Source organism: Muscardinus avellanarius, assembly GCF_963383645.1.
Source record: "Muscardinus avellanarius genome assembly, chromosome: 18".
NCBI lineage: Eukaryota > Metazoa > Chordata > Mammalia > Rodentia > Gliridae > Muscardinus > Muscardinus avellanarius.
This window is the reverse complement of record NC_137804.1, coordinates 50,839,188-50,865,333: the sequence shown is the minus strand read 5'-3', so window position 1 is coordinate 50,865,333 and position 26,146 is coordinate 50,839,188. Positions and strand designations below refer to the sequence as shown.

Below are 26,146 nucleotides of genomic sequence, written 5' to 3'. Positions count from 1 at the left end.
ACCACGATCTCTCCTTCTGTCCGTTTTCCTGCCAAAGACGTAATTTTGTCTCTCGATGGCCGAGTGAAATTCCATCGTGTGTAATGTGCCACGTTCTCTCTGCCCATTCACCTGCTTACGGGCACCAAGTTGGTCCCATAATTTGGCCGTTGTGACTTGTGCTGCTGTACACACGGATACGGGTCTACCGCGGTAGTAGTCTGGCTTTAATTTTTTGGGGGAAGATACCAAGGAGAGCTATACCTGGGTCCTATGGTAGTTCCCTTCCTAGTATTTTTTTTTTTTTTTTTTGTGGTACTGAGGATGGAACCCAGGGGCACTGTACCTCTGAGCTACACCCCTAGACCTATTTTTTAGTCTTTTTTTTTTTTTTTTGAAACAGGGTCTCACTGAGTTGCAAAGGGCCTCGCTAGGTAGCTGAGGCTGTCCACGAACCGTGATCCTCCTGAAAGCTGGGATTACAAGCGTGCGCCACCACGCCCGGCTCCCATTCCTAGTCTTTTGAGGCATCTGCACTGAGCTCCATAGCAGCTCTGCTAACCTGCGATCCCACCGAGGGTGTAGAAGGGGTCCTAGGTCCTCTCATCCTCGCCAGCGTTTATGACTGTTTATATTCTTGAGGATTGCCTTTATAACTGGTGTTAGATCGAATCTCAGGGTAGTTTAAATTTGCATTTCCCTGATTGCTAATGATGTTGAGCATTTTTTCATATATTTATAAACCTGGAAAATTGCTAATATGCCTTTAGAAGCTAGTTTTATTTTTTAATGAACTCCACTAAATTCAATGTGGAATAAAGTACTTCTCTTCATGTAAAAAAATCATTGGATTTATTTATTTATTTATTTATATTTGGGGCTGGGATAGAAACCAGGGGCATTCTACCTCTGAGTTACACCTCCAGCCCTGTTTTATATTATTATTATTATTATGGTGGTACTGGGGATGGACCCCAAGGGCCTTCTACCTCCGGGCTACACTCCCAGACCTATTTTTTTATATTCTTTATTTGGAAACAGGGTCTCACTAAGTTGCTGAGGGCCTCACTCAGTAGCTGAGGCTGGCTTCGAACCTGCGCGATCCTCCTGTCTCAGCCTCCCAAGCGCGGGGATTACAAGCGTGCGCCACCACGCCAGGCTTAGTTTTTATTTTGAAACAGGGTCTTGTGAAGTTGCCGAGGGTCTTGCTAAGTTCCTGAGGCTGGCCTTGAACCTGTGATCCTCCTGGCTCAGCCTTCCAAAAAGCTGGGATGCCCGGCAGCTTCTCTCTTAGCTTACTTTTGCAACCTTATTTTGCTGAATTTCTCTTTATTGCTAGAGGCTCTGAACTTTTCCAGAGCTGTTGCCCAAGGGAGAGAGTCGGCCCTGTGTAATATTTTTCTACTCTCACAGGGAAGCTCACATTCTCTGCAACCATCTAGAGCTTAGGGTTGCTATGGCGCTTGAGTCTTTGCACCGTCACCTGTTGATTTAAAGCCCTTCTCCAACTTGTATCTTGCCTGGTGTTTCTGTTTGTATTTCTGCTCAGATACTAATCCTCACTCCATCTGTGGATATAATCCTTTTTGATTCAGAAATCTCATTGGTAGAATCGTCCACCTTTCCCCTCCCCCTCCTCCCCCTCTCCTCCCCCTCCCCTCCTCTCCTCCCCTCCTCCCCCTCCCCTCCTCCCCCTCCCCTCCTCCCCCTCCTCCTACTCCTCCTTCTCCTCCTCCTCCTCCTCCTCCTCCTCCTCCTCACCACACATGGCAAACTCTTTACCACTGAACTCTATCCCCAGGGCGTAGAATCTTAAAGTCTTCAAATATAGCATTAGGCCCGGGCGTGGTGGCGCACGCTTGTAATCCCAGCATTTGGGAGGCTGAGACAGGAGGATCTCTGGTTCGCCGCCAGCCTCAACTACTTAGCGAGGCCCTCCACAACTTGGTGAGACCTTGTTTCAAAAATAAAGACTAAAAAATCGAGCTGGGGGTGTGGCTCGAAGGAAGAATGCACCTGGGTTCCATCCCCAGTGCTGCAGAAGAACCATTAGGTGCTTAGGGATGGTGGGTTTCCATGGCAACACGGGACATGCCCCTTCTGTGCCCTGTCACTACTTGGGTTCGCTTTACAGTTCTCTTCATAACGTTTCTTTCTTGTCTTGACTTTTCTCTTGGTGGTGGTCGTGGTACTGGGGATTGAACCTAGGTTTGTTCTCCCTCTGATCTATACCCCCAGCCTGAGCGGGGCACCCTCAGCCCTCTTTTAGTTTTTATTTTGAAACAGGGTTTCCCTAAATTGCTGAAGCTGGTCCCGTCTCCGCCTCCCGAGCACGGGCATCACAGGCGTGCGCCACTGTTGCACTGGCTCCTGTCTGGATTGTTAATGTTCTCGTGTTTTTTTGTTTTGTTTTGTTTTCTCAACTTTTTGCAGTAAATGGTATTCCCAGCACAGTCACCAAACTTGGGCACCGTGCTGACCTCTCCTTACAGATGATGGCGCACAAGAAAACCCCTAGAACGTAGCGTGCCTAATTAACCCCTCCGCATTTTACCATGCTTATTCTCTTTATTAGAAGTCTCAGTTGGTCATATATATATATATGTTCTATTATATAGAATATTACATATGAGAATATCTTATAAAATATATAATATTCTGTTGAATATATAATACATAGGGTTATATATTATATATTATATATAGTTAAGATATTCTCTATATATTATGTATAATATATAATCTCTACATTCTATCTATATATGTATATTCTATGTATACATGGTATATATGTGAAATAATGCTTATATAGGAAACATAAATATATAAATATATATAATATATATAGGAAATATATATATTACCCTTGCCACAAAAAATTCTTTTTTTTTGGTGGTACTGGGGTTCCTGGAAGCCCTTCTTCCTCCGGGCTACACTCCCAGACCTATTTTTATATTTTTATTTGGAAACAGGGTCTCCTAAGCCAGCGTGCGTGGCTGGCTTCGAACCCGCGCGATCCTCCTGTCTCCGCCTCCCAAGCGCAGGGATTACAAGCGTGCGCCACCACACCCGGCCAAAAAATTCTTATATGCCATTTTTTATATATTTGGTACACACATGTAATATATATATATATATATATATATATATTTGGTATACCTATATACAATTTTGTATATATTTGGTATATATAATATAGATGTATATAAGGGTAATATATTGATTATATATATAATATATATATTTCCCTTGCCATAAAAGTTCTAAAAAGCCGTTTTTGTGACCTCGTTTGGTTTAAAATCACGCAGAAGCCCCGCCCCTGTTGCTGTGTCGTGTCGCGGTTGTAAGAAGGTTCTGGTGTGAGTGGCCCGCGGAGGGGCAGGAGGGACGAGTGAGTCCCTTATTTCCCGTCACCTGTCACCTGTGTTTTGTTTTGTTTTGTTTTTGTTTTTGTTTTTGTTTTTGGTGGTACTGGGGTTCCTGGAAGCCCTTCTACCTCCGGGCTACACTCCCAGACCTATTTTTACATTTTTATTTGGAAACAGGGTCTCCTAAGCCAGCGCGCGCGGCTGGCTTCGAACCTGCGCCATCCTCCTGTCTCCGCCTCCCAAGTGCGGGGATGACGTGCGTGCGCCACCGCGCCCGGCTCCATTAGAAATGAACACCATCGAGGAAACGGCCTTTTTTCTTCTGTGGTCCACACTGTCGCTTAGACGGGTTCAGCTCTAGTTTCAGTAAGAGTACCTGGTGGGCTGCTTGCCAGATGTCTTCTGCTCTTTGGAAAAACCTGACCCCTTCATTGTAGTAAATAGCTTCTTTGGTTGTGACTTGCAGACACCTTAAATAAGGCACTGCTGTGGGACTCCAAAGTCGGGTCGCCTTGCTGCTGGCAGCCACAGCTGTCTCTGTCTAAGGCTCCTGTGAGCCCTAAATCAACGAGACTGGATTCACCCTTGATTCGGTGCTCGGACTGCCCACCATTGCAATTAAACGGCACTTCTATAATAATACACATTGCAATTAATTAATTGCCAAGTCATCTGTGCTCTGATGGAGCAATCTGGAAGATTTCTCCCGGGTTTTGCTAAAGTACCTTGTGGGGAGGGAGAGAAAAGAGAAGAGAGCGAGACGTGGTAACACACGCTTATAATCCCAGTACTTGGGAGGCTGAGACAGGAGGATCGCAGGTTCGCGGCCAGCCTCAGCTACTTAGTGAGGCCAACTTAGTAAGACCCTGTTTCAAAATAAAGAATAAAAAAATAGGGCTGGGGTACAGCTTCAAGGTAGAATGCCCCTGGATTCAATCCCTGGTCCTGCCAAAAAAAAAAAAAAAAAAAAAAAATAATAATAATAATAATAATAATAATAATAATAATAATAAAAGAGAGAGAATATAATTGTCACACCCAGCTGGCTGCTAGACCCGCTCAGGAAATTCCTGGCTCTGCCTGAGGACGTGACGTTCTTTTCGTCAGTGGCCTTTAACCTTCCACGAGGAAGAACGAGGCATCGGAGCCGTGGACCTCGGTGTCCTAGTGAGAGTTGTTTCCAAGAAGGTAAACTCCTTAGCCAGAGTGTTCTTTCGACTCTTCAAGAGTCCTTGAGAAACCTGCTGGCCCAGGCGCCTGCAGGACGCAGGGCTTCTTCCTGAGCCCAGAAGCCAGCTCATCCTGTAATTGGAAGTTAGGACACAAGGTGGCGCAGTGGAGCCTCGTTCCCCACGGCCAGGACATCAGGGGGCAGCGGAGGACCAGGACCTGTTAAATAGTCACTCTTGCGATGGAGAGGCTGAGAAGAGAGGCCTCCCGTGAGCTGGCCAGCCCTCCCCGCAGCCCCCCAGGACAAACACACCTTTTTTTTTTTTTTGGTGGTACTGGGGTTCCTGAAAACCCTTCTACCTCCGGGCTACACTCCCAGACCTATTTATACTTTTTATTTAAGAAACAGGGTCTCTTAAGCCTGCCAGGCTGGCTTCGAACCAGCGCGATCCTCCTGTGTCCGCCTCCCAAGCGCGGGGATGACAAGCATGGCCACCGCGCCCGGCACAAACACACCTCTTAAGCGCTGCGTGGTCCCCGTTCCCATAAAAGGCTTTCACTGAACTGAGATCCTGTCCTGGGGCTGGGGATGGATGAGAAGCTAGGGCGGGTCCTCGCCAGAGAGACAGTAAACAAGGTAGCAGTAACAGTAAATGATGAGCAGGTGGACCCCCGAGTTGATTCCTGAGAGTGACGGCATCTATGAAAACACGGAGGCCGGGTTGTGTGGCTGAAGAGCGTAATTAAAAGTCACTGCAGATCTCTTGGTGGCACGGATGGCTTCTCAGAAGTGACCCTTGAATGGGACGGGAATTGGGGAAGGGCCAACTGGGCGATGTGTGCATGTGTGCCTCCACCATCTCGTACTCCATTAAGATGGGAAGGCTTTAATGTACCAGTGAAAAATTAAAAAAAAGAGAAGTGACCCTTGAAGCTGGGCACAGCGGTGCGTGCCTGTAATCACTGTACTTGGGAGGCTGGGATAGAAGAGTTACAGGTTCAAGGCCAGCCTTGACAACTTGGCGAGGCCCTCAGCGACTCAGCAAAACCCTATTTCAAAGAAAAAAAAGGGGCCGGGCGTGGTGGCGCACGCTTGTCATCCCCGCGCTTGGGAGGCAGAGACAGGAGGATCGCGCAGGTTCGAAGCCAGCCGCGCTGGCTTAGGAGACCCTGTTTCCAAATAAAAATGTAAAAATAGGTCTGGGAGTGTAGCCCGGAGGTAGAAGGGCTTCCAGGAACCCCAGTACCACAAAAAAGGGGGGGGCGCTGGGGAGGTAGCTCAGTGGTAGAACGTCACTGGGTTCAGTCTCCAGTGCCAAAGAGGAGGAAGAGGAGGGCGATGGCCATGATAGAGATGTACAGCTTAGTACTCCAGGCAGAGGGAGAAGCCAGTGTAAATGTGGTAGAGTAGAGGTAGCCCAGAAATGGCGAACATCTACCTGGCTGGAGCACGGGTCCAGGGAGCCACAGGGAAGACTTGAAAGGATGGAGGAGTTGGGCAGGTCAGATGAGGGCGGGCCCTGCGGGGCACGAGGGGACCGTGCATTTCATTGACACTGCTGAGCAGCCACGGGGACACGCCATCCGTGGACCATGTAATCAGATTCATGTTTCAAGAAGGTGTTTCTGGCCGGGCGTGGTGGGCACGCTTGTCATCCCCGCGCTTGGGAGGCAGAGACAGGAGGATCGCGCTGGCTTAGGAGACCCTGTTTCCAAATATAAAAATGTAAAAAGAGGTCTGGGAGTGTAGCCCGGAGGTAGAAGGGCTTCCAGGAACCCCAGTACCACCAAAAAAAAAAAAAAAAAAAAAAAAAGAAGAAGGTGTTTCTGAAGCCGGACATGATGGCGCACATTCGTAATCCCAGTCCTTGGGAGGCTGAGACGGGAAAATCGTAGGTTCACAGCCCACCGCAGCTACTTAGTGAGGCCCTCTGCAACTTAGTGAGACCCTGTTTCAAAATAAAGAATAAAAAAAAAATAGGGCTGAGGGTGTAGCTTGGAGGTAGAATGCCCCTGGGTTCCACCCCAAGTTCCATGAAAAAAAAAAAAAAAAAAAGGTGTTTCTGGCCTCATTTTATTAGTCAGCTGTTGTGTAGCTGTGATCAAAATATCTGACAAGCACATCTAGAGAGAGAAAAGTCCATTTTGCTCATGGTTTCTGAGGTTCCGTTCACGGTTGGCTGGCTCGTGGACAGAGCCCGTGCCCAGGGCCACACCCCCAGGGACTCACCTCCTCCCGCCGTATCCCACCTCCACACCTGGCTGCATCAGTGAGACTTGAGCTTTTCTGGGGGAACATTTTATATCCAAACCATATGTCTGTCTGTCTCTGTCTCTGTCTCTCTCTCTCTGTCCTGGACCTAGCTTACATTGCTAAAAATAAACAATCAGGATAAGAATCAATCTTAAAGTCAGTAATGTGGAAGCAGAGGTCCTAGCGTGTAACTTTCCACGTTAGCGGCATCTCAGCACCAATTAGAGCGATAGCTTTCCCTCTGGGGCCAGCGACCTTAAAAATCAGGGTTCGCACAGCATCCTGTTTCTGGAAGAGAAATCCTTATCACTTTCTCTTTCAGAGAGCTATTTAGAGGTATCATTTCATAGGCTCTCCTCCCAAGCCCTGCATCCTCAGACAGCTGAAAGTCAGACCTACAAGTTCAAAGGAACCTTGTGGAGGTTTCTAGACCATGGTGGGCTCTCCCTGTCCCAAACAGAGCTTCAGGAGGGATGGCCGGCTAATGGGCCCTTAAGCACGCACACCAAAATTAATTCAGATTTGAAAAAAATTAATTCAGGTTTAGAAATGGCGGGTTGTCAGGTTGTCACTCTGGTAGCCAAGGAATCTTTCATGGACGTAGAAGCCTGTTCAGACCGAGACGAGGCCCCGCTCCAAGCACCGTGATTACAAGCGCCCCCGACCCACACAACGAGAGGGCTTTCGTAGACTCGAGAAAGTCAACGTCAGTGGGCCTATCCCTGGAGAAAAAAAGGCCCCCATGGTACCTCACGGCACATCAGTGATCTCTTAACTAACTTACCCATTCATTATTTATTTATTTTGGTACTGGGGGTTGAAACCAGGGCGTTCTACCTCTGAGCTGTACCCTTTAGCCCTCTTCTATTTTTTCGGGGGCACTTGTAATCATGGTGCTTGGAGCGGGGCCGTGTCTCGGTCTGTTTTTGCAGTACTGGGGATGGAACACAGGGGCATTTTACCTTCAAGCTTCACCCCCAGCCCTATTTTCTAGTCTTTATTTTGAAACAGGGTCTCACTGAGTTGCAGAGGGCCTCGCTAAGTAGCTGAGGCTGTCCGCGAACCGCGATCCTCCAGTCTCAGCCTCCCAAATGCTGGGATCACAAGCTTGCGCCACCACGCCCGGTTTGTTTTGTTTTTTTGAAAGAAATGAGAAAACAACTTTTCTCCCCTTCTAGGTAAACTTCATGTGTCTGAATTCGCAACATTAGGAGCGTCCTTTTCTAACAATGACGCTATTTTTTTTTCTTCTTTTTTGGCATTAGGAATTATACTCAAGGGCATTCTACCTCTGAGATACACCCTCAGCCCTTTTTATTTTATTTTATTTTATTATTTTATTTGTTGTTTTGAAGCAGGGTCTTGCTAGGTTGCTGAGGCTGGCCTCAAACCTGTGATCCTCCTGGTTCAGTCTCCTAAGCGCTGGGATGATAGGCGTACACCACCTCGCCCAGCAAAGCAGCCAGTTCTTTGGGCAGACAGGCATGAATGGGGTTCGCCTACCCACCTAGGTCTTTCGTAGCCCAGGTGTTACTAATGGCTTCCGGCCTCTGCTCACCTGTGTTAGTTGGAGAATTAACAGAGGCGAAGGACTCAGACCACTGTCAGCCATCCCCAGCCTCGGAAGCCATCGATTCCTCCCAGGGACGTATTTATTAGGTGATATGTACTGGGTAAATGGAGGGACTTCTCCGTCGATGTAAAACCCACACAAGTATATCCTTAATCTTCCCCAGATGCCACGCGACGGGCATCGGGGCTCCTGCGTCCAGACCTCTGAAGTCCGGCCGTCTCTCCCCTAAATCGCGGTGGCCACTGTCTTTCCTAGTGACCATTATTCGGTCCCCCAAGGAGGGGCCGGCTTCATATCTTGGAGCCCCTGGGCCTCAACGCTGTTGTTCTTGGCGGCTGGCATCTCGTATTTGTGTTGAAAAATGTCACTGCAGAGTGGACGGTGGTGTTCAGCCACGGGAAGGAGAGAGGGAAAAAAACCAAAGGTGTCTCCACTTGGAGCATTTTTTCATTTTATTTGGTGAGTTTGATTTTGCGATATAGAGCGTTTGTAGAGTCCTTGGCTTTGAGTTCATGCTGGCGCCCTTATTTATTTATTTACTATTTATTTATTTATTTTTGTGGTACCAGAGATGGAGCGCAGGGGCTATAGTTCCAGACTCATTTTAGATTTATTTGGAAACAGGGTCTCACTAAGTTGCCGAGAGCCTCACTGAGTAGCTGAGGCTGGCTTCGAACCTGCGCGATCCTCCCGTCTCAGCCTCCCAAGTGCTGGGATGACAAGTGTGTGCCACCACGCCCGGCTTTTTTTTAATATTTTTATTTGAAAACAGGGTCTCACTAAGTTGCCGAGGGCCTCACTGAGTAGCTGAGGCTGGCTTCGAACCTGCGCGATCCTCCTGTCTCAGCCTCCCAAGTACTGGGATTACAAGCGTGCGCCACCACGCCTGGCTGGTGCCCTTATTTAGCTGGAGAGAGAGAGAGAGAGAGAGAGAGAGAGAGAGAGAGAGAGAGAGAGAGAGAGAAGAAAGAGAGAAAGAAAGAAAGAAAGAGAAACTTCTCATTATTATTCTGTCAACCATTAGTCATCTCCGCTGTCCCCATGTCCTTCCAAGTCAACCTCACCCCCATTCCCCATCTCTTCTCTGGACTGTGAGAGCGGCGCTGCCACCAGCCACTTGGCGCTCACCACTCTGAATGAGAGCCCCGGCTTCTCTTTGAAAACACACTGTGAGCCGGGCGCGGTGGCGCACGCTCGTCATCCCAGCCTTCGGGAGGCTGAGACCTGGAGGATCGCGGTTCGCGGACGGCCTCGGCTACTTAGCGAGGCCCTCTGCGACTCAGTGAGACCCGGTTTCAAAATAAAGAATAAAAAATAGGGCAGGGGCTGTAGCTCGGAGGTCGAATGCCCCTGGGTTCCATCCCCAGACCCCCCCTCCCCAAAAAACAAAACAAAAAAAAACACTGTGAGCTTCTCTGGGCTGGCCCAATGTGATTTCCCGCCAGCTCTTGGGTAGCCCTGCCAGGGATGTGGCGGGGCTCGTAAGTCTCACACGCCTGCGCGGCTCCTTCTCACGGCTCAAGTCTTAGCTAAAGCGCTCTCTCTTCAACAAAGACTTGCGTGGCCAGACTGAGCGGCCGTGGGTCCCCCAGGGGCGGCCTCCATTTCTCCTATTGTCCCTCCTCATTGTCTTTTAGAAGTTACCACCATGGTGAGCCAGGTGGCCGGTTTGCAGGTTGGCCGTGGAGTGTGGGAACGAGGAGTTTAGCAGTCTTGTTCGTGACTTTAATTCATGCCAGCTCTGGTAGACAGCAGGCCCCGAGCAGTTTGATTAGAAGAGTGAGGGCAGGCGTGGTGGTGCACGCCTGGAAACCAGTACGTGGGAGGCTGAGCGGGGGGATTGCACGCTTTCAAGGCTAGCCTCAGCACCTTAGCGACACCCTCAGCAACCTAATGAGACCCTGTTTAAAAATAAAATAGCACCGGGAGTGCAGCTTAGAGGTGGAATGCCCCCGAGTTCAGTCCCTACTGTCCCCTTTCTCCCGCAAAACAGAGTAAGTGAATTTCCTCTATTTTTCTTCCAGCCTTTAGTGGGAAAAGTCAGGACCAACTCTACCTTCCTTTCTTGTCTTCTGGACTGTCTCTAGAACTTTATCAGTAAGGAGAGCTTATTGATAAGTTTAAGAGAGAGAGAGACAAGAGAAGGTAAAATCCCTAGCTGCGCACCTTAGGAATTGCTCTGGGGTGTGTGTGTGTGTGTGTGTGTGTGTGTGTGTGTGTGTGTGTGTGTGTCCGTGGGGATTGAACCACCCAGGGGCATTCTCCTTCTGAGCTACACCTCCAGGACACCTTTCATCTTTCTTTTCTTTCTATTTTATTTATTTATTTATTTATTTATTTATTTGTGATACTGGGGGTGGAACCCAGAGGCTTTCTACCTCCAGGCCACACTCCCAGACCCATTTTATATTTTTATTTAGAAACAGGGTTTCACTAAGTTACTGAGAGCCTCACTAAGTAGCTGAGGCTGGCTTCGAACCTGCGCGATCCTCCTGTCTCAGCCTCCCAAGCGTGGGGATTACAAACGTGCGCTACCACGCCCGGCTTTCTATTTTATTTTTAAACAGGCTATCACTAAGTTGCTGAGAGTGTTGCTGTGTTGCTGAGGCTGCCCTCCAACCTGTGACCCTCCTGTCTTAGCCTCCCAACTACCAGGCTTACAGGCATGTGCCCCCATGCCCTGTATACGTTTCCATTTCTGCCATGCGTTCTATTGCTTACATTAAGGAAAGAAAACCAACCCAGAAGCTACTTGGCACGGTGGCATGGGTGGCTTCCTGTAGAAAGTTCCTGGCACCGATGCCCATCGTCAGGAGTCACTGGTCTGCAGTCCAGTGTCAGCCCTTCTGCCAGGCTGGGGCGTCCCGGCGTGTCCCACCTGATTTTTCTGTCTCCTCCACACCTGGTCTCAACTCACCATCCCAATTCGCCATCCTTCTGTCCCTGGCACAGCAATGGCCGGCCTGGCAGACACATGGCTCCCAGCGCAGCAGCGATTCTGCTGATAAATACCACTGTTCTGGTACATTCTTCAATGCTCTTACTGTCCTGGTAATTCCTTTTTAGGTGTGCCCTTTAGGTCTTTCCAGGAGAGATGGAGATGCAGACAGTGAAGCTTCTCTTTCTGCTTGAGCCTTGTTTTTGCAGGCTCAAAAAATATATATATTTTTTTGCATGCTACCCTTATTATAGGTATAATGTAGCCTGGCCTGGTGGTACACGCCTGTAATCTTAGTACTTGGGAGGCTGAGACAGGAGGGTCGCGGGTTCATGTCTAGCCCCAGCAACTTAGCAAGGCGCTCTGCAACTGGTGAGATTCTGTTTCAAAATAAAATATAGCCGGGCGCATGCTTGTAATCCCCACGCTTGGGAGGCTGAGATGGGAGGATCGCGCAGGTTCGAAGCCAGCCTCAGCTACTTAGTGAGGCTCTCAGCAACTTAGTGAGACCCTGTTTCCAAATAAAACATAAAATACACCTGGGAGCATAGCCTTGAGGTAGAAAGCCTCTGGGTTCTATGCCCAGTACCACCAAAAAATAAATAAATAAAAATAAAATAGGGCTGGAGGTATAGCTCAGAAGTAGGATGATGCCCCTGGGTTCAATCCCTAGTACCACAAACACACAAAAATAAATAAAAATCAGGAGAGGAAGAGGAAGCCTAGAAAGAAGAGGAAAAGGAGGAGGTAAAACCCTAGCCGCGCACCCCAGGAATTGCTTCTGACACCAGGAACCCCTGCTTGGACGGGGAAGATTTAACCCGAGGACCACGGGCCCTGGTAGAACAGGTGCATCAAGGGCCACGGGTACAGATTTCAGAGGCTCGCTGAAATAGTATACAAAATGATGCTCTTGTCCGCAGCTTTGCCTGAGATCACCTCTAAGTGCTTTTTACCCACTCTCCAGCCAAGGCCGTGCCCCAGGAATTCAGTAGCAGGGTCACTTAGGTGAATATGGAAGCCGCAGGACAGACTCTGGTGTGTTGGTCCAGCCCTGTACCAAACTGCCACGGATGGGCCGCCATCCAGGCAACCCAACATCGGCTGCCACCTTCGGCGGTGCGTAGCTGCCGGAGCCTGCCGGCAAAGGTACGGGTTCTCAAGAGAGGAGTGAGGATGAAAAGAATTTTAGTCAATGAATTTGATTCATAGAATACTTCATTCTGTCATGGAAGGATCGCCAGTACACTCCCGGGTCGATATCTCTACTGACTAATGCTGGTTTTACCGCTCTCGTCCGCTCCCGGTCAGCCAACCCTCGTGACGTCACCACCTGTGCACGTACCGTCAAACCACCAACCCTCGTGACGTCACCACCTGTGCGCGTACCGTCAAACCAATCAATCCCACCTGGGCTTCTCTCAGACTTTGAACTTTCCATGACCCCAAACCTTATTGGCTCTGGGCAAAGGACAGTCAGAGGTATTCTGAAAGGGGAAAACCTTAATGGCTCCCCACACATAGCGTTGATGACTTTAGCTGCATCCCGTGTACAACCTAGAAGAATCTGGGAGATAACTAAAAATCAGAAGCCAGCTGGGCGTTGGTGGTTCACACTCATAATCCAAAAATTCGGGAGGCTGAGACTGGAGGATCGTGGTTCCAGGACAGCCTCAGCTCCTTAGTGAGGCCCTTTGTAACTCAGTGAGATCCTGTTTTAAATAAAGAATTAAATTTGGGCTGGGGGTGTAGCTCAGAGGTAGAATCCCCTTGGGCTCCACCCCAGTACTGCAAAAAAAAAAAAAAAAAAAAAAAAAAATCAGAAGCCAAGTTACCCGGCAATCCTGGTGCTCAGAAACACTGTTAATATATTTTCTTTAGTCTTAGGGATATATGATATATGTGTGTGAATACAGATGTGTATCTACTTTTTAACATTTGTACAGATTTGGCACTGATGATTGAACCCAGGGGCATTCTGCCTCCAAGCTATACCCACAGCCCTTTATATTTTTCTTATTTTGAAACAGAATCTTGCTAATTTGCGGCAATCCTCCTGTCTCAGCCTGTGTATGTCTTACTTAGAAAGGCAGTAAAGCCAGGCGCGGCGGCACACGGTTATATTCTCAGCATTTGAGAGGCTGGGACAGGAGGATCGCAGACAGCCTCAGCTAGTACTTGGTGAGGCCCTGTGCAACTCAGTGAAACCCTGCCTCAAAATAAAGAATAAAAAATAGGGCTGGGAGCGTAGCTCAGAAGTAGAATGCCCCTGGGTTCCATCCCCAATACCACACACACACACACACACAAAAGGCAGTACAGATTTTTTATTATAGGTGTGTGCACCACCATGTCAGCTTGAATTTATATTTTTTATGTCCAGTTTTTACAGTGTGTGTGTGTGTGTGTGTGTGTGTGTGTGCGCGCGCGTGCACGCACGGGGTATTGGACATTCTACCACTGAGCTGTACCCCCAGCCCTATTTTATTTTTTACTTTGAAACAAGGTCTCACTAAATTGCTAAGGCTGGCCTTGAACCTGTGATCTTCCTGTCTCAGCCTCCCAAGTACTGGGATTAACAGAGGTGTGCCATCACACCTGCCTTATATCATTACTGCCGTCCGTAGTCACTAAACACCTTCCCTTGTGCTCACTGTTACTGGGTCCATAATTTCGCATCTTAACCTTATTTCTGTTCGCTTCGTCATCTACTCTGAGAAGTTGAGGTAATTTTCCGATTTTTATCTTCTTAAGTAATGGTGTGTTGACCGCTTTTTCATCTGACTCTTTGCAAGGCTCTGAGGTTTCTCCTGACAGACGCCGAGCATTGTGTATACTATAAGTTAAAGTTCACTGTCATGTTAGGGTGCTGGATATAGGGTTCCGCAATGACAAATTGGGGGATTACAGAGAAGACTCGCAGAAGCTGAGTTGAAAGCGTGCCGGGGTCGCTCACCCTCCCAGGCGTCCACAGCTGGCCCCTGCCCGAGAGCTCCCAGACCTCTCCCTTCAGAGACCAGTCTCTCGGCCCCGCCCCATCATCCTGCACACGGTTCCTGCTGAGTACACACTGTATTACCTTTTTTTTACCTGATTCAGTTCCAGCACTTTTTTTTTTTTAGTACATTTTGCTTTGCAAAATGCTGCAAAGAATCACCTGTGTTCAATGACGTGGATCAGTGACCCGGCCTTTTTTTTTTTTTTTTTTAGAATGCTTAAGAGGAAACCAAAATGTTTCCATTAAGAGGCACAAATCTGGAGCTGGAATACACCACAGTAAAGAAAAATGCAGCCGGGCGTGGTGACGCACGCCTGGAATCCCAGTACACGGGAGGCTGAGACGGGAGGGTGGCAGGTTCGAGGCCAGCCTCAGCTACTCAGCGAGCCCCTCGGCAACTTAGTGAGATCCTATTTCAAACAAATAAACAACAACAAAAAAAAATTTAAAAAGGGCTGAGGGGTGTAGCTCGGAGGTAGAATGCCCCTGGGTTCCGTCCCTACTACCACGCACACATAGACACAATCATATCAGCGATGGAGACATTTTTATTAGCTGTAGGTCCACTTTGGATGCCACAGCAACTTCAAGATTCACCCTTTCAAAGGCCTTTGCGTAATTTTTCTTGACTCTTTTAGCTAGTGGGTTGCCTGGTAGTGCTGTTTCCTGTAAACCTGGGGGACATCGGGTCCAGAGAATCCCACCCCTGCCTCAGCAACTCAGCACGTATTGACCAGGGACAGCGTCACCAGGGCTGGGCTGAACTCGCCCGCTTCCCCAGGCGTCAGTAGGACAAGCACACATCTTTCCCTAAATGCTGCTTAGAAAAAGAGTCAGCATTCGTCAGGAGAAAGGAAGCCACTCCCGGTAGATGCTGAGATCAGCTCAGCGGCAGCTGGAGAGATTGAAACGCGAAATAAAATGTCCTGAAGTGTGTGCCGCTGCGTTTGTCTTACTTAAAAAGGCAGTAGAGATGTTTATTGTGGTATCTGTGTGCATTTGTATATGTGTGTTTATGAGTTTTAAGTAAATCTTTTCTTGTTGCAGAAGACATTAAGGTAGGTAGTAATGAGCCAGGCGCGGTGGTGCACACCTGGAATCCCAGCGCTTGGGAGGCTGAGACAGGAGGATCGCAGGTTTGAGGACAGCCTCAGCAAGTAGTGAGACTCTCATCAGCCTAGTGAGACTTTTGTTTCAAAAAAATAAAACAAAGGGCGGGGCATGGTGGCGCACGTTTGTAATCCCAGAATTACAACCCGAGAATCTTGGCTCTCGGACAGCCTCGGCTTCTTAGCGAGGCCCTTCGCAACTCAGTGAGACCCTGTTTCAAAAAATAAAAAGACTGAAAAATAGGGCTGAGGGTGTAGCTCCACAGTACAGTGCCCCTGGGTTCCATCCCCACAGTAAGATAAGATAAAATATGATAAGATAAAATAAAATAAATTAAAATAAAATAGGGCTGGGCGTGGAGCTCAGAGGTAGAATGCCCCTGAGTCCCATCCCCCAGGACCACAGTAAGATAAGATAAAATATGATAAGATAAAATAAAATAAAATAGGGCTGGGCATGGAGCTTAGAGGAATGCCCCTGGGTTCAATCCCCAGTGTCCCCACACACAGAAAATAGGTACTAATGCCACCCATTGTCCCACAAGCCAAATAAGAGTATTCTTTAGATGCGTAAGTCCCATTTGCTGTCTTTATTGGCAAATGCAGGGGGGTTCTGATGTTATATATATAATTTTGTGGTACTGCGGATGGAACCCAGGGGCATTTGACCTCCGAGCTACACCCCCTGCCCTATTTTTATTTTGAAGCACGGTCTCACTAAGTTGCGGTGGGCCTCGCGAGGTAGCTGAGGCTGGCCGCGAACTGCGGTGCTCTGGTCTCAGCTGGGCATGGCGGCACGTGCTGTAATCTCAGCATTCAGGAGGCTGAGACCGGAGGATAAAATGATTTTTTTATATAAATCGTGCCCGACCTTTCTACGTTTTTACCTCGAATCCCATTCTGCCACTCGGTTATGTGAGAACACCTCCGGACGTGGCTTAAGGCCTTGATACGTCAAGGGCCAGCACAGTTCTCCTCCTTTTGTTAGGTGGGGTGAGGGGGTCCCAGGCCCTGACAGAGTTGACACTTGTCTTCTCCAGGGGCTCCTTGTTCGTAGGGGGCTTAGAAACGCGGATCTGTAGCTTTCCTCTCTCCTGGACGGCTCGCTCAGACTCAGGCTTTGCACGCAGGCATCTCTGGGAAAGCTTTCTGGGATTCCTTGAAGTCCCATCTGCTGGGCTTGGGTGCGAAGGGCAAATGGTGCCACCGGGAAGGCTTTCTTGCACCTCACTGGGAAACTGCCCTTCCTCGTCCCGGGCAGACCAGATGAGCTGGGCCATGAAGCCAGGAGCCATCTCTGCCCATATGGCTTGCCTGCTGTACGCAGCGTGACTTACAGAACACGAACCTGCTGCCACAGGGTGTAGAAAGCGTGCATTTGCCTAAAACAAGCCCTGGCTGTGCCCCCGGGTGTAGACCATGCTACTTCCTGCAGCCCAACCTGTAGATACACCGGCAGGGACAACCGGCTGCCAGCTCTGCAGAGACAGGTTCCTGGGTCTTGGCAAAGTTTGCCCAACAGTGATCCTATGAGTATTTTCCATGCAGTCCCAGCTCTTTTTAGTCATTCTGGATAGTTTTGGTTAAAAATTATAAGTTGTCATAAGGAGCTGGATGTGATGGCATGTGCCTGTAATCCTAGGGCTTGGGAGGCTGAGGCAGGAGGATCACAGGTTTGAGGCCAGCCTCAGCAACTTAGTGAGACCCCTGTTTCAAAATAAAAATAAATAGGGGCCGGGATGTAGCTCAGTGGCAAAGCGCCTGCTTTGCAGGTGTGGCGTTCTGGGTTCGATCCCCGGTTCCAAAAAAGACAAAAAAAAAAAAAAAAAAGAACCCCTTTTAAAAAAAATAAGCTAAGAACAAAATAAAAATAAATAAATAAGGCTAGGCATGTAGGTCAGAAGTAGAAGGCCCCTGGGCTCAATCCCCAATACCAACAAAATACATAAAATATATCGTCATAAGGAGGTCTACTCCAGCATTCATATTTATTGGATTTTAAGATTTAATGACCATATGGCCCTAAAACAAATGTTTGATTTCTTTCTTTTTTTTAAAAAGAGCAGTCAAGTGCAATCTCTTGATTCTGACCATTTAAATATTAATCTGTGGTTCTAACCCACTTTGGGCTCCTGTAACAGGCGTGTGCCTTTTCAAAAGAAAGATTTTTGGCACAATAGCTAGCAGAGAGAAACCGGTGCCTCCTGAAATTAAAAAAAAAAAAAAGATTTTGTTATTTGTCGTAAAATAAAATTCGTGACAATTTGAGCTGGGATCTTTTGGAATGCTCCATGGACCGCTTCCTGGAGGAGACACACTTTTAATGAGTTACCCTCATATCCCTTACACCGGTTGATTTTTATATAGTTATTAACAGTGGCAGGGCCATCCATTAACTAATGAATTCATGTTTATTTTCACATCACTATAGCATCGCCTCAGTGAGAAATGGATGCCATATTTATGTGTGTGTGTGTGTGTGTGTGTGTGTGTTGCCAGGGATTGAACGCGAGGGCATTCTACCTCTGAGCTACACTCCCGGCCCTTTTTATTTTTTATTTGGAGACAGACCGGTCTCACTATGTTGCTGAGGCTAGTCTTGAATTTGCAATCCTCCTATTTCAGCCTCCCAAATCTTGGGATTAGGGTAGCTCCGCCAAGCCTGGCTGAAGGTGGAATTCTTGGGAAGGAATTCTAACTAAGGCTAACGTGTCCTTGAACTTGCGGGTTTTGGCGCGGCGGGGAGGTTGGTGGGAGGCCAAAGCTGGGCCGTTGGGTGTGTTCACCACCTGTCTCTCGCTGTGCCTGCTGCCCTGCAGCTTGGTGTGTTCACCACCTGTCTCTCCAGCTTGCTGTTTTCGGTGGACGTCTGCGTTGTTACCTGTACAGCCAGCGGGCTCGGTCCTTTTAGCCCGCACAGAGCGCGCTAGCTGTTGTCCATCCCACCTTTTACGTGGAACTTCCAGCGGTTTCTAGTTTTCCTTTAGCTCTGCGGTGCCGTGGTGAAGAGCGCTGGGAACTGGCCTTTGAAGGGCGTGGGAGTGTTCCTCCATGAGGAGGATGAAACTTGTCCTTTATTTCATCTCTAGAGATCCAAAGAGACTGGCCAGGGTCTTGCAGGTGATTAACAGAATGTGGACTGAAACCTTCTCTGACTCCGCCTGCCTAGTTCTGCAGAGCTTTTAGGGGTGTGTGTGTGTGTGTGTGTGTGTGTGTGTGTGTGTGGCTGTAGGGATTCTGAGCAGAGTCAGGTTTTGTAAGAGCTAAAAAAAGGCAATTGTCATTAATACTGGCAGCCGGCCACGGTGGCACACGCCGGTCATCGTTTGGGAGGCTGAGACTGGAGGATCGCAGGTTTGAGGCTACCCTCAGTAACTTAAAAATAAAACAGTAAAGAAAATTGAGGGTGTGGCTCTGAAGTAGAATGTCCCTGTGTAAATGTGTTGTACAAAAAAGAAAAAGAAAAAATAATAAAGAGGAAAACTTGACTTATTCCAGACATTCTTAGTTAAGAATGTCTAAGAATCAGACATTCTTGGCCATATGACATTCTTAACTAGGAATGTCTAAATTAGGAGAATGTCTAATACACCACATAATATTATATGATATTTATATATAAATATTAATAATTTTGAGATATACACAGTAACCCACACTACTATGCCTTTCGGAAAAAAAAAATCCTTCCTCAAATCATATTAACGAACCTGAAAACACCCAATAACTATTTTAAGAATAAAGCGGGAAATACATCACATGACGTGTGCGCCTTGAACCTCACTAGGATGTAGAATTACAACACACCGTAAAAGTATTACAAAGAAACAGGACAAGCCGGGCTCAGCGGGCACAAGTCCGTCGTCCTTGGGAGGCTGAGACAGGATCGCAGGTTCACGACCAGCCTCAGCTACTTAGTGAGGCCCTGCGTGCAAATCAAAGAAGACAATAGGGCTGGGGGTGTAGCTCAGAGCAGCCCCTGGGTTCAATCTCCAGTATCAAAAAAGGGAAAGAGGAAGTGTAAGATTGAATGAACGTGTGTGTCCCCAGTAGCATAGAGACACGCCGAGATCTATAATCGGTCTTATGGATATCTTTATTCGTGGGGGGTCAACCTCCAGCCCCCGCGTGGCCGCGGAGGCTGGCGGGGGAGAGTGCCCCTCTTGGGCTCCCCTCTGCACTCTGCTCTTCTTCTTCCGGGGCGGGAGGCCTGGTCCCCGGAATCGCAGGCTCCACCTCCTAGCTCTCGGCCCTGCCCCAACCTTACAGGAAGGTCAAAGGAATAAAGGCGTATCAGAATAATCTTATTTTCTACGTTATTGCGCTTACTAAGTGGCTTCTCCCCACTTAGAGCAACCTGATAGTATCTGCTCCCTTTCTGATGTCAGTTAGCCAGCGAAGAGGGAAGAGCCGGACACTGGAGCTGGACCACATAGGAGACTTTCAAGCATCTCAAACCTTCTCTCTTGCTTCATGGTCTTAGCAATCATGGGGAGTACATTGTATTATTTCCATCTCCTCAATGGAGAAACTGAGGCAGGCAGCGCTCTAGCGTGACATGCTGAAGGTACCTGGCTTCAAAGAATAATTCTCTGTAACTTTGTGGTGGTTCCCTGAAATAGGGTCTTAGGAAACCTCGCATCGGAACCCCTGGGAAGATGTGTCAATCTTGCTGGTCCCGGGGCCCCTGTGGGTGCGGCTTGCATTTTTAGCCAGGTGCCTCTTGGGTGATGTGGGGATCTTGGCAGGGCGGCTCTTCCTCTTCAAGACTGCCTCAGTTGCAGTTGGGCACACTGGCCGAGCTCCCCGGGGTGGCCTCCGCCGCCTCGCCGGCCTCTCAGCCTCCCTGCCTCCACTCCCTGGCGCGGGACTCAGCCTGGCTCCTGGGTTTCCCAAAGAGCTGAAGTCATCAGGCTGCACGGGTATTGTTTGCAAACGTGAGTTGAAATTCCCAGTGCAGAATCTTCGGATTCCAAGTCTATCCCTGCCTGGCCGCCCTCCTCCCATACCAGATACAGCTGGAGTCTGCGTTTCACATTCTAAACCTTGCTAAAAAAAAAAAAAAAAAAAAAAAAAAAAAAAAAAAAGTAAAAGAAAGAGGTGGCAGCTTGTGAAAACGATTCCTTTGGAAACGCCAATATGTGTTTTTATTTCCCTTTCCCGCCTCCCTTTCCCACGCTCCCCGGGTGGCAGATTCCCCAGAAGCCCCCTCTCCCAGTCCTCAAGCGTGCCGACCCTGGTCCCTTTGAGCTCAGCCCTGCCGCTAGGGACAGGGCTGGGGACAGCCAGCCAGGTGCGGGAGCCACGTTTGTCTTGGTGCCTTTTTTCTTTCTCCAGCATTATCTGTTTGCTGGGTTCTGTGAGATTTTCTTTTTCCTTCCCCAAACGTGCCTTTCCCTGGAGGGGCTGCTCTGAGAGCCCCGGTCTTCTGCAACCTGCTGAGGAGGAGGTTGCTGGGGCGGCTGGAGACCCGGAGCCATCCTAAGCCAACTTGTGCTCCGATTTTAGCCTTGGCTTGCTGGCAAGAGAGCATCCGTCTTTGTTTGGGTGTTGAGCTCAGTCAAATAAAGAAGGCATTTCCTCTCCTGAAAGGCGGAAGAAGGAAAAGAAAAAAGAAAAAGAAAAAGAAGACAGAAAGGGGAGGGGGTAACAATTTTAATCCTAACCGTGCGCTCCTTTAAAACTAAATTGATACCCCTTCCTCTGACCTGATTGGTCCGCTTCCACGGACAAGTGGATCGTGCCGAGAGGAAATATCCTGGACTTAATTGTAAGTTAAGTCTCTCTTAATCCAAAAGAACGTTTGACATTCTGTCCAAGTGTTCAATTTCCCAGGCCGCTGAGGTCTGTGGATTTCTTCGCCCAGCCTTCCGGGCTGCCGCAGTACGAGCCAGCCTGGCTAATGCAGATAGATCTGCCCGTCCTCTCTCCTCCCTCCGCTCTGATGCGATGTGAACAGCCTGGTAACTCCAATGTGGGAAGAAATCGGGCAGAACTCTGCAGATGGCTAGCTGGCCACCCGTGAAACACCTGGGGATTGTTCTTTAAGAAAAAGGTAACATTTATATGCTAATGATCTCCTCTCCCCCCCTCCCCTTTTTGCATTTTTTTTCTCCCTTAGGGCTGCCTGTACCCAAGAAGAGCCCAAAGTCGGTAAGGACTTCTCAGCTACTTGGTGCCTGTCTTGGGGGGCTGGGGGACGGCGCTGGGGGGTGTGGGAGAGTTCGCCTGTCTGCCTTTGCTGAATGCGTTTCACAGTGGCTGGGAGCAGGAGCCGGGCTCCTTTTATGAAGTCCTGAGGATTGGTTTGGTGTAGACGGTGCCCGGGCTTGCCGGGTAACTGTGTAGGGGTTCTTGGGCAGGCTGCTGGGGCGTGAGGCTGTCTCCTTTGCACAAGTGCACCGCAGCCTGCCTTCTGAGGAGGCAAGACTTTCCTAGCTGTTGTTTCCTTGGGGGATAAAAGGGCGGCCAAAACCAGTAGAGACGTTCTCAACTGGTGTTCCCAGGGCTCCTGGCCCTCTCCCCGAGCTGCCTGCATGCTCTGAACGATGAATTCTTTACCAAATAAAAATACGGCAGGTTTAAGGAAGAGTCGCTGTGCCGGGTGTACATGTCTGCACCCGGGGATTCAGTCCCCAGCACTAAGAATAAGATATTTCCTTGCTGTGGCAATGTCTTTTGTTGCTTGGCTAGCTATCAGAGCGTTGTACTGCAGGTATAGGATTCTTTAAAAAAAAAAATCAATGTTTTGCTGTCCTTTCTAATCTGCTTTTCCAAAGGTGCATCGCCTACTCGACATGTTTAGCTAATGGCTCAGGCTCCGGTGTGCTGCTTGGCTGGCACGAGCTTTGGCTCTTGGAGGGTAACAACCAATGAATGTGTAACTTACGAACTCAAAACCTGGGACCCTGCAAAATGGGTCTGGGTGCCCGAGGCTGCCCGATTCCTTGGGATCAGGATAAAGCAAGGTGCTTCCTTATGGGGGGGAAGGCTGGGGGCAGGGAAAACCTGCGGGTTCCTGCACCCAGAAGAGAAGGATCCTTAAAACTTTGCAGCCTTCCCCTCACCTGTCCCCGAGCGAGGCTCAAGTTCATTCAGATGAGAGAGGGCGCTCCCCACCCTGTGTGGCCCGGAGCCCAAGTTCTCCAAAGAGAAAAAAACCTGCAAGAATTGATGTAATTCCAATGGCTGTGGCAATCAGAAAACTGACTTCGGGGCAGCTTCCTTGTCGGTCTGTGTTAATGTCTAGGCAGAGAAGTGCTGCTCAGAAGCCCACGTTGGAGCCATGGAGACGGCCGTACAGGTGCCCCTGCGCATGCGTGGCCCCTGGTCCCCGGGCTATAGTCAGAAGCCCATTCAGCCTTCAGGAAAATAGAAGCCAATCTGCGAGCTGGCCCTCTCCCTTCCCCACCCGCAGCCATACTACAGAGATGCACAGACTCGTGTGCACGCCCTGCGTGCTGTGGAGGCTCCACCGGGGTGGGGGCAGGCTGCGGAGACATCGTTTTGCATCGGTAGCCTGACTCCAGGCAGCCAAGTCTTTCTTTCTATGTTGCATATCCTTTTTATTTTTTCTAATTTACTTAAAAAAAAAAAAAGCGGTTTCTGCAATCTGTTTGCAGCCCGACCGTTCCGCAGTGTTTGGGAATTACCTGGTGAACTCAGAGGGTAGCAAACAGGTAGAGAGCCCATGCAGAAAGAGAATTCCCCCTGACAGTTTCTTTTTGTAGAAGCCGGGTCATTAGCAATCAGCAAGCCAATTACTCGGGCTGCATTCCTAGGAAAGAAAAAAAAAAAAGCTCTTAGCTGCTTTGCCCGGCTTGCTGCCTCTTAATTACCCCAAGCTAACAGAGTGGTATGCAGCTGGGTTCCAAACGAATAAGCCCCCCGCTTGGGGCTGTGCTCGCTGCCGCTTCCCGAGCCAGGACAGGAACTATGGTTACCTACCACTGCCTGGCGTGCTCCCGGCAGCCGCTGCCCAGAATTGGGGCGGGGGCTATCAGCCAAGGTCGGCTGTTGGCAGGAGAGTATCCGCAGCATCTGTGCTCAGCGCGAGCCCTGCACAGGTGGGTGGAGAGCCCATTCCCTCTCCAGGTTTAGATTTTGGTGAATGTCCTGCCATCGAGACAGATGGCCATGGGGTTTTCCGGTGGGGTCGGTGGGAATCTGTGGCGAAGCTAGATGCCCCGTACCAGAAAGGCGCTCCGGTTGGGGCAGATGGTCCAGATGCAGGCACAGCTGGAGGCACACCTGTTGCGACGCACTTGACTTTGCCAGCAACAACGTGAAGGGGGCTCTGAACCCAGGAGCCTGGTTTTTGGTCGGTTGGTCTTAGAGGCTCCTGATGTGACCGGCTGCTTCGCGTGTGTGGGTTAGCTTTTTTGAGTTCCTGGCTTTTTTTGAAAAGTGTTTCCACCCATTGGTTTGTTGAGTCTTTATTCAAGAAGGACTTGTTTCCCTTCCCAGATAGTCCCCGTAAGCTTACTCTTTTCCTTATATATTTATTGGTTGGACACTGGGGATGGAACCTAGGGGCTTTCTACCTCTGAGCCACGCCCCCAAGCCCCCATTTTTTTTTCCTTTTGGTGGTACTGGGATGGAACCCAGGGGCCTTCTACCTCTGGGCTACACTCTCAGACCTATTTTATATTTTATTTGGAAACAGGGTCTCTTAAGCCAGCTGGCTTCGAACCTGTGCGACCCTCCTGTCTCAGCCTCCCAAGCACAGGGATTACAAGCGTGTGCCACCACACCCGGCTCCCCCCAAGCCCTTTTAATTTTTTTTTTTTTTTTTTTTGGTGGTACTGGGGTTCCTGGAAGCCCTTCTACCTCCGGGCTACACTCCCAGACCTATTTTTACATTTTTATTTGGAAACAGGGTCCCCTAAACCAGCGCGCGCGGCTGGCTTCAAACCTGCGCGATCCTCCTGTCTCTGCCTCCCAAGCGCGGGGATGACAAGCGTGCGCCACCACGCCCGGCTAATTTTTTTTTTTTTTTGAAATAGGGTGTCCAAGTTGCTGAGAGCCTTGCTAAGTTGCCAAGACTGGCCTTGAACCTACAATCTGCCTACCTCAGACTCCCAAGTACTGGGATTTACAGATGGGCGCTATCATGCCTAGCCCCATAAGCTTACTTTTTTTTTTTTTTTTTTGTATTGCAGAATGAACCCAGGGACATTCTACCTCTGAGCCACACCCCCAAGCCCTTTTTATTTTTTTATTTTGAAACAAGGTCTCTCTAAGTTGCTGAGGCCTTGCTAACTTCCCACAGGTGGATTCGAACTCGTGACTCTCCTGACTCAGCCTCCCAAGCCCTGGGGTTTATAGGTGTGCATCACCATGTCCAGCCCTATGAGCTTACTCTTCTTTTTGCAGTAATGCAGATTGAACCTAGGGGAATTCTACCTCCGAGCTACATCCCAAGCCTTATTTTTCATCCTTTATTTTGAAAAACAGGGTCTAAGTAGCTGAGGCTGGCTGCAAATCTGCGATCCTCCTGTCTCAGCCTCCCACGCGCGGGGATTACAAGCGTGCGCCACCGCGCCCGGCCCCCATAGGCTTACTATTAATGAGCAGTTTTGCCTACAAGATTGAGTGCAAATGCTGAATTTGTGGTTTCTATATTCACTGGGGACAATGGCAATGTCTTCATAAAGTTTTATTAGTTTAATTGTTATCTGAACTTCTATAACACCAGGGGTCTTTCTGCCAGACGGCAGAGACAAAAATAAGACCTATTCACTGTGAGGTTTTAGAGCTCTCTGGAAAACTGATCCGGTGGCCCGACTTCATCACCCTGACTGGAGACTTACTTAACTGAGACTCTGCCCAAATCACACACATGGACCTTATGTCTGAGAATTCAGAGCTACCAGCGTTACCCCCAGCCCTCTATTTTAAGCCATAGCCGCCTGCGTTATTTTTCTCCTACCTCGTTTTTCAGCTTTTGCTTCCTCCCTTCCTGCACCTGTCTGTCCATCTGTCTGTGTCCGTCCGTCTACCGCCTGTCCATCCGTCCACCCAGACGTCCATCTTTACTTATTCTGCAGACTAATATTAGGAACCTCTGAAATGTCAGGTTTCATGTGAGGCCCGGGAAATACAGTAATAAATCAGATGGCCAACCCCGCCCTTCTTGGAGCTTGGAGACAAATGATATGTCCGTGCTATTTTCATTAAAAAGGAATCCATTGTCAAAATTTGCCAGAATATTTTCTGCATTTATTCCATCAGCCAGTATTTACTGAGTATCGTGTAGGTGCTACACCCTGTGCAGGTTTTCTTTCTTTCTTTCCTTCTTTCTTTCTTTCTTTCTTTCTTTCTTTCTTTTTTTTTTTTTTGGTGGTACTGGGGATGGAATCCAGGGGCCTTCTACCTCCTGGCTACACTCCCAGACCTATTTTATATTTTATTTGGAAACAGGGTCTCTTAAGCCAGCGCGGCTGGCTTCGAACCTGCGCCATCCTCCTGTCTCCGCCTCCCAAGCGCGGGGATGACAAGCGTGCGCCACCGCGCCCGGCCTGTGCAGGTTTTCAACAGGAACTAGAACAGAAACTATCCCCGCCTTCAAGGAAATGAGGAAAGAGGAATCGTAACCAGGCAGACCTTTAAAGTCTGATGAGCATATACTTGCAGAAGCTAATAGAATATATTTTTTATTAGAAAATATAATATAGAATAAATTATCTACCTTATCAGGCTCCCTTGGCTCTGAGTCACAAGAGCCTAAATTAAGTAATCACATAAAGCCAGCACCC

General features: G+C 48.8%; 1 protein-coding gene across 1 annotated transcript in view; it reads left to right on the top strand.

Moving 5' to 3' along the window:
- MAGI1 (membrane associated guanylate kinase, WW and PDZ domain containing 1) overlaps positions 1-26,146 on the top strand; it is a gene marked incomplete at both ends in the record, with an annotated part of 524,358 nt that overhangs the window by 456,493 nt on the left and 41,719 nt on the right. Inside the window, one exon of the mRNA XM_080715588.1 lies at positions 21,511-21,542. Coding sequence (XP_080571714.1) covers positions 21,511-21,542 — 32 coding nt within the window. The remainder of the gene's footprint in view (positions 1-21,510; positions 21,543-26,146) is intronic.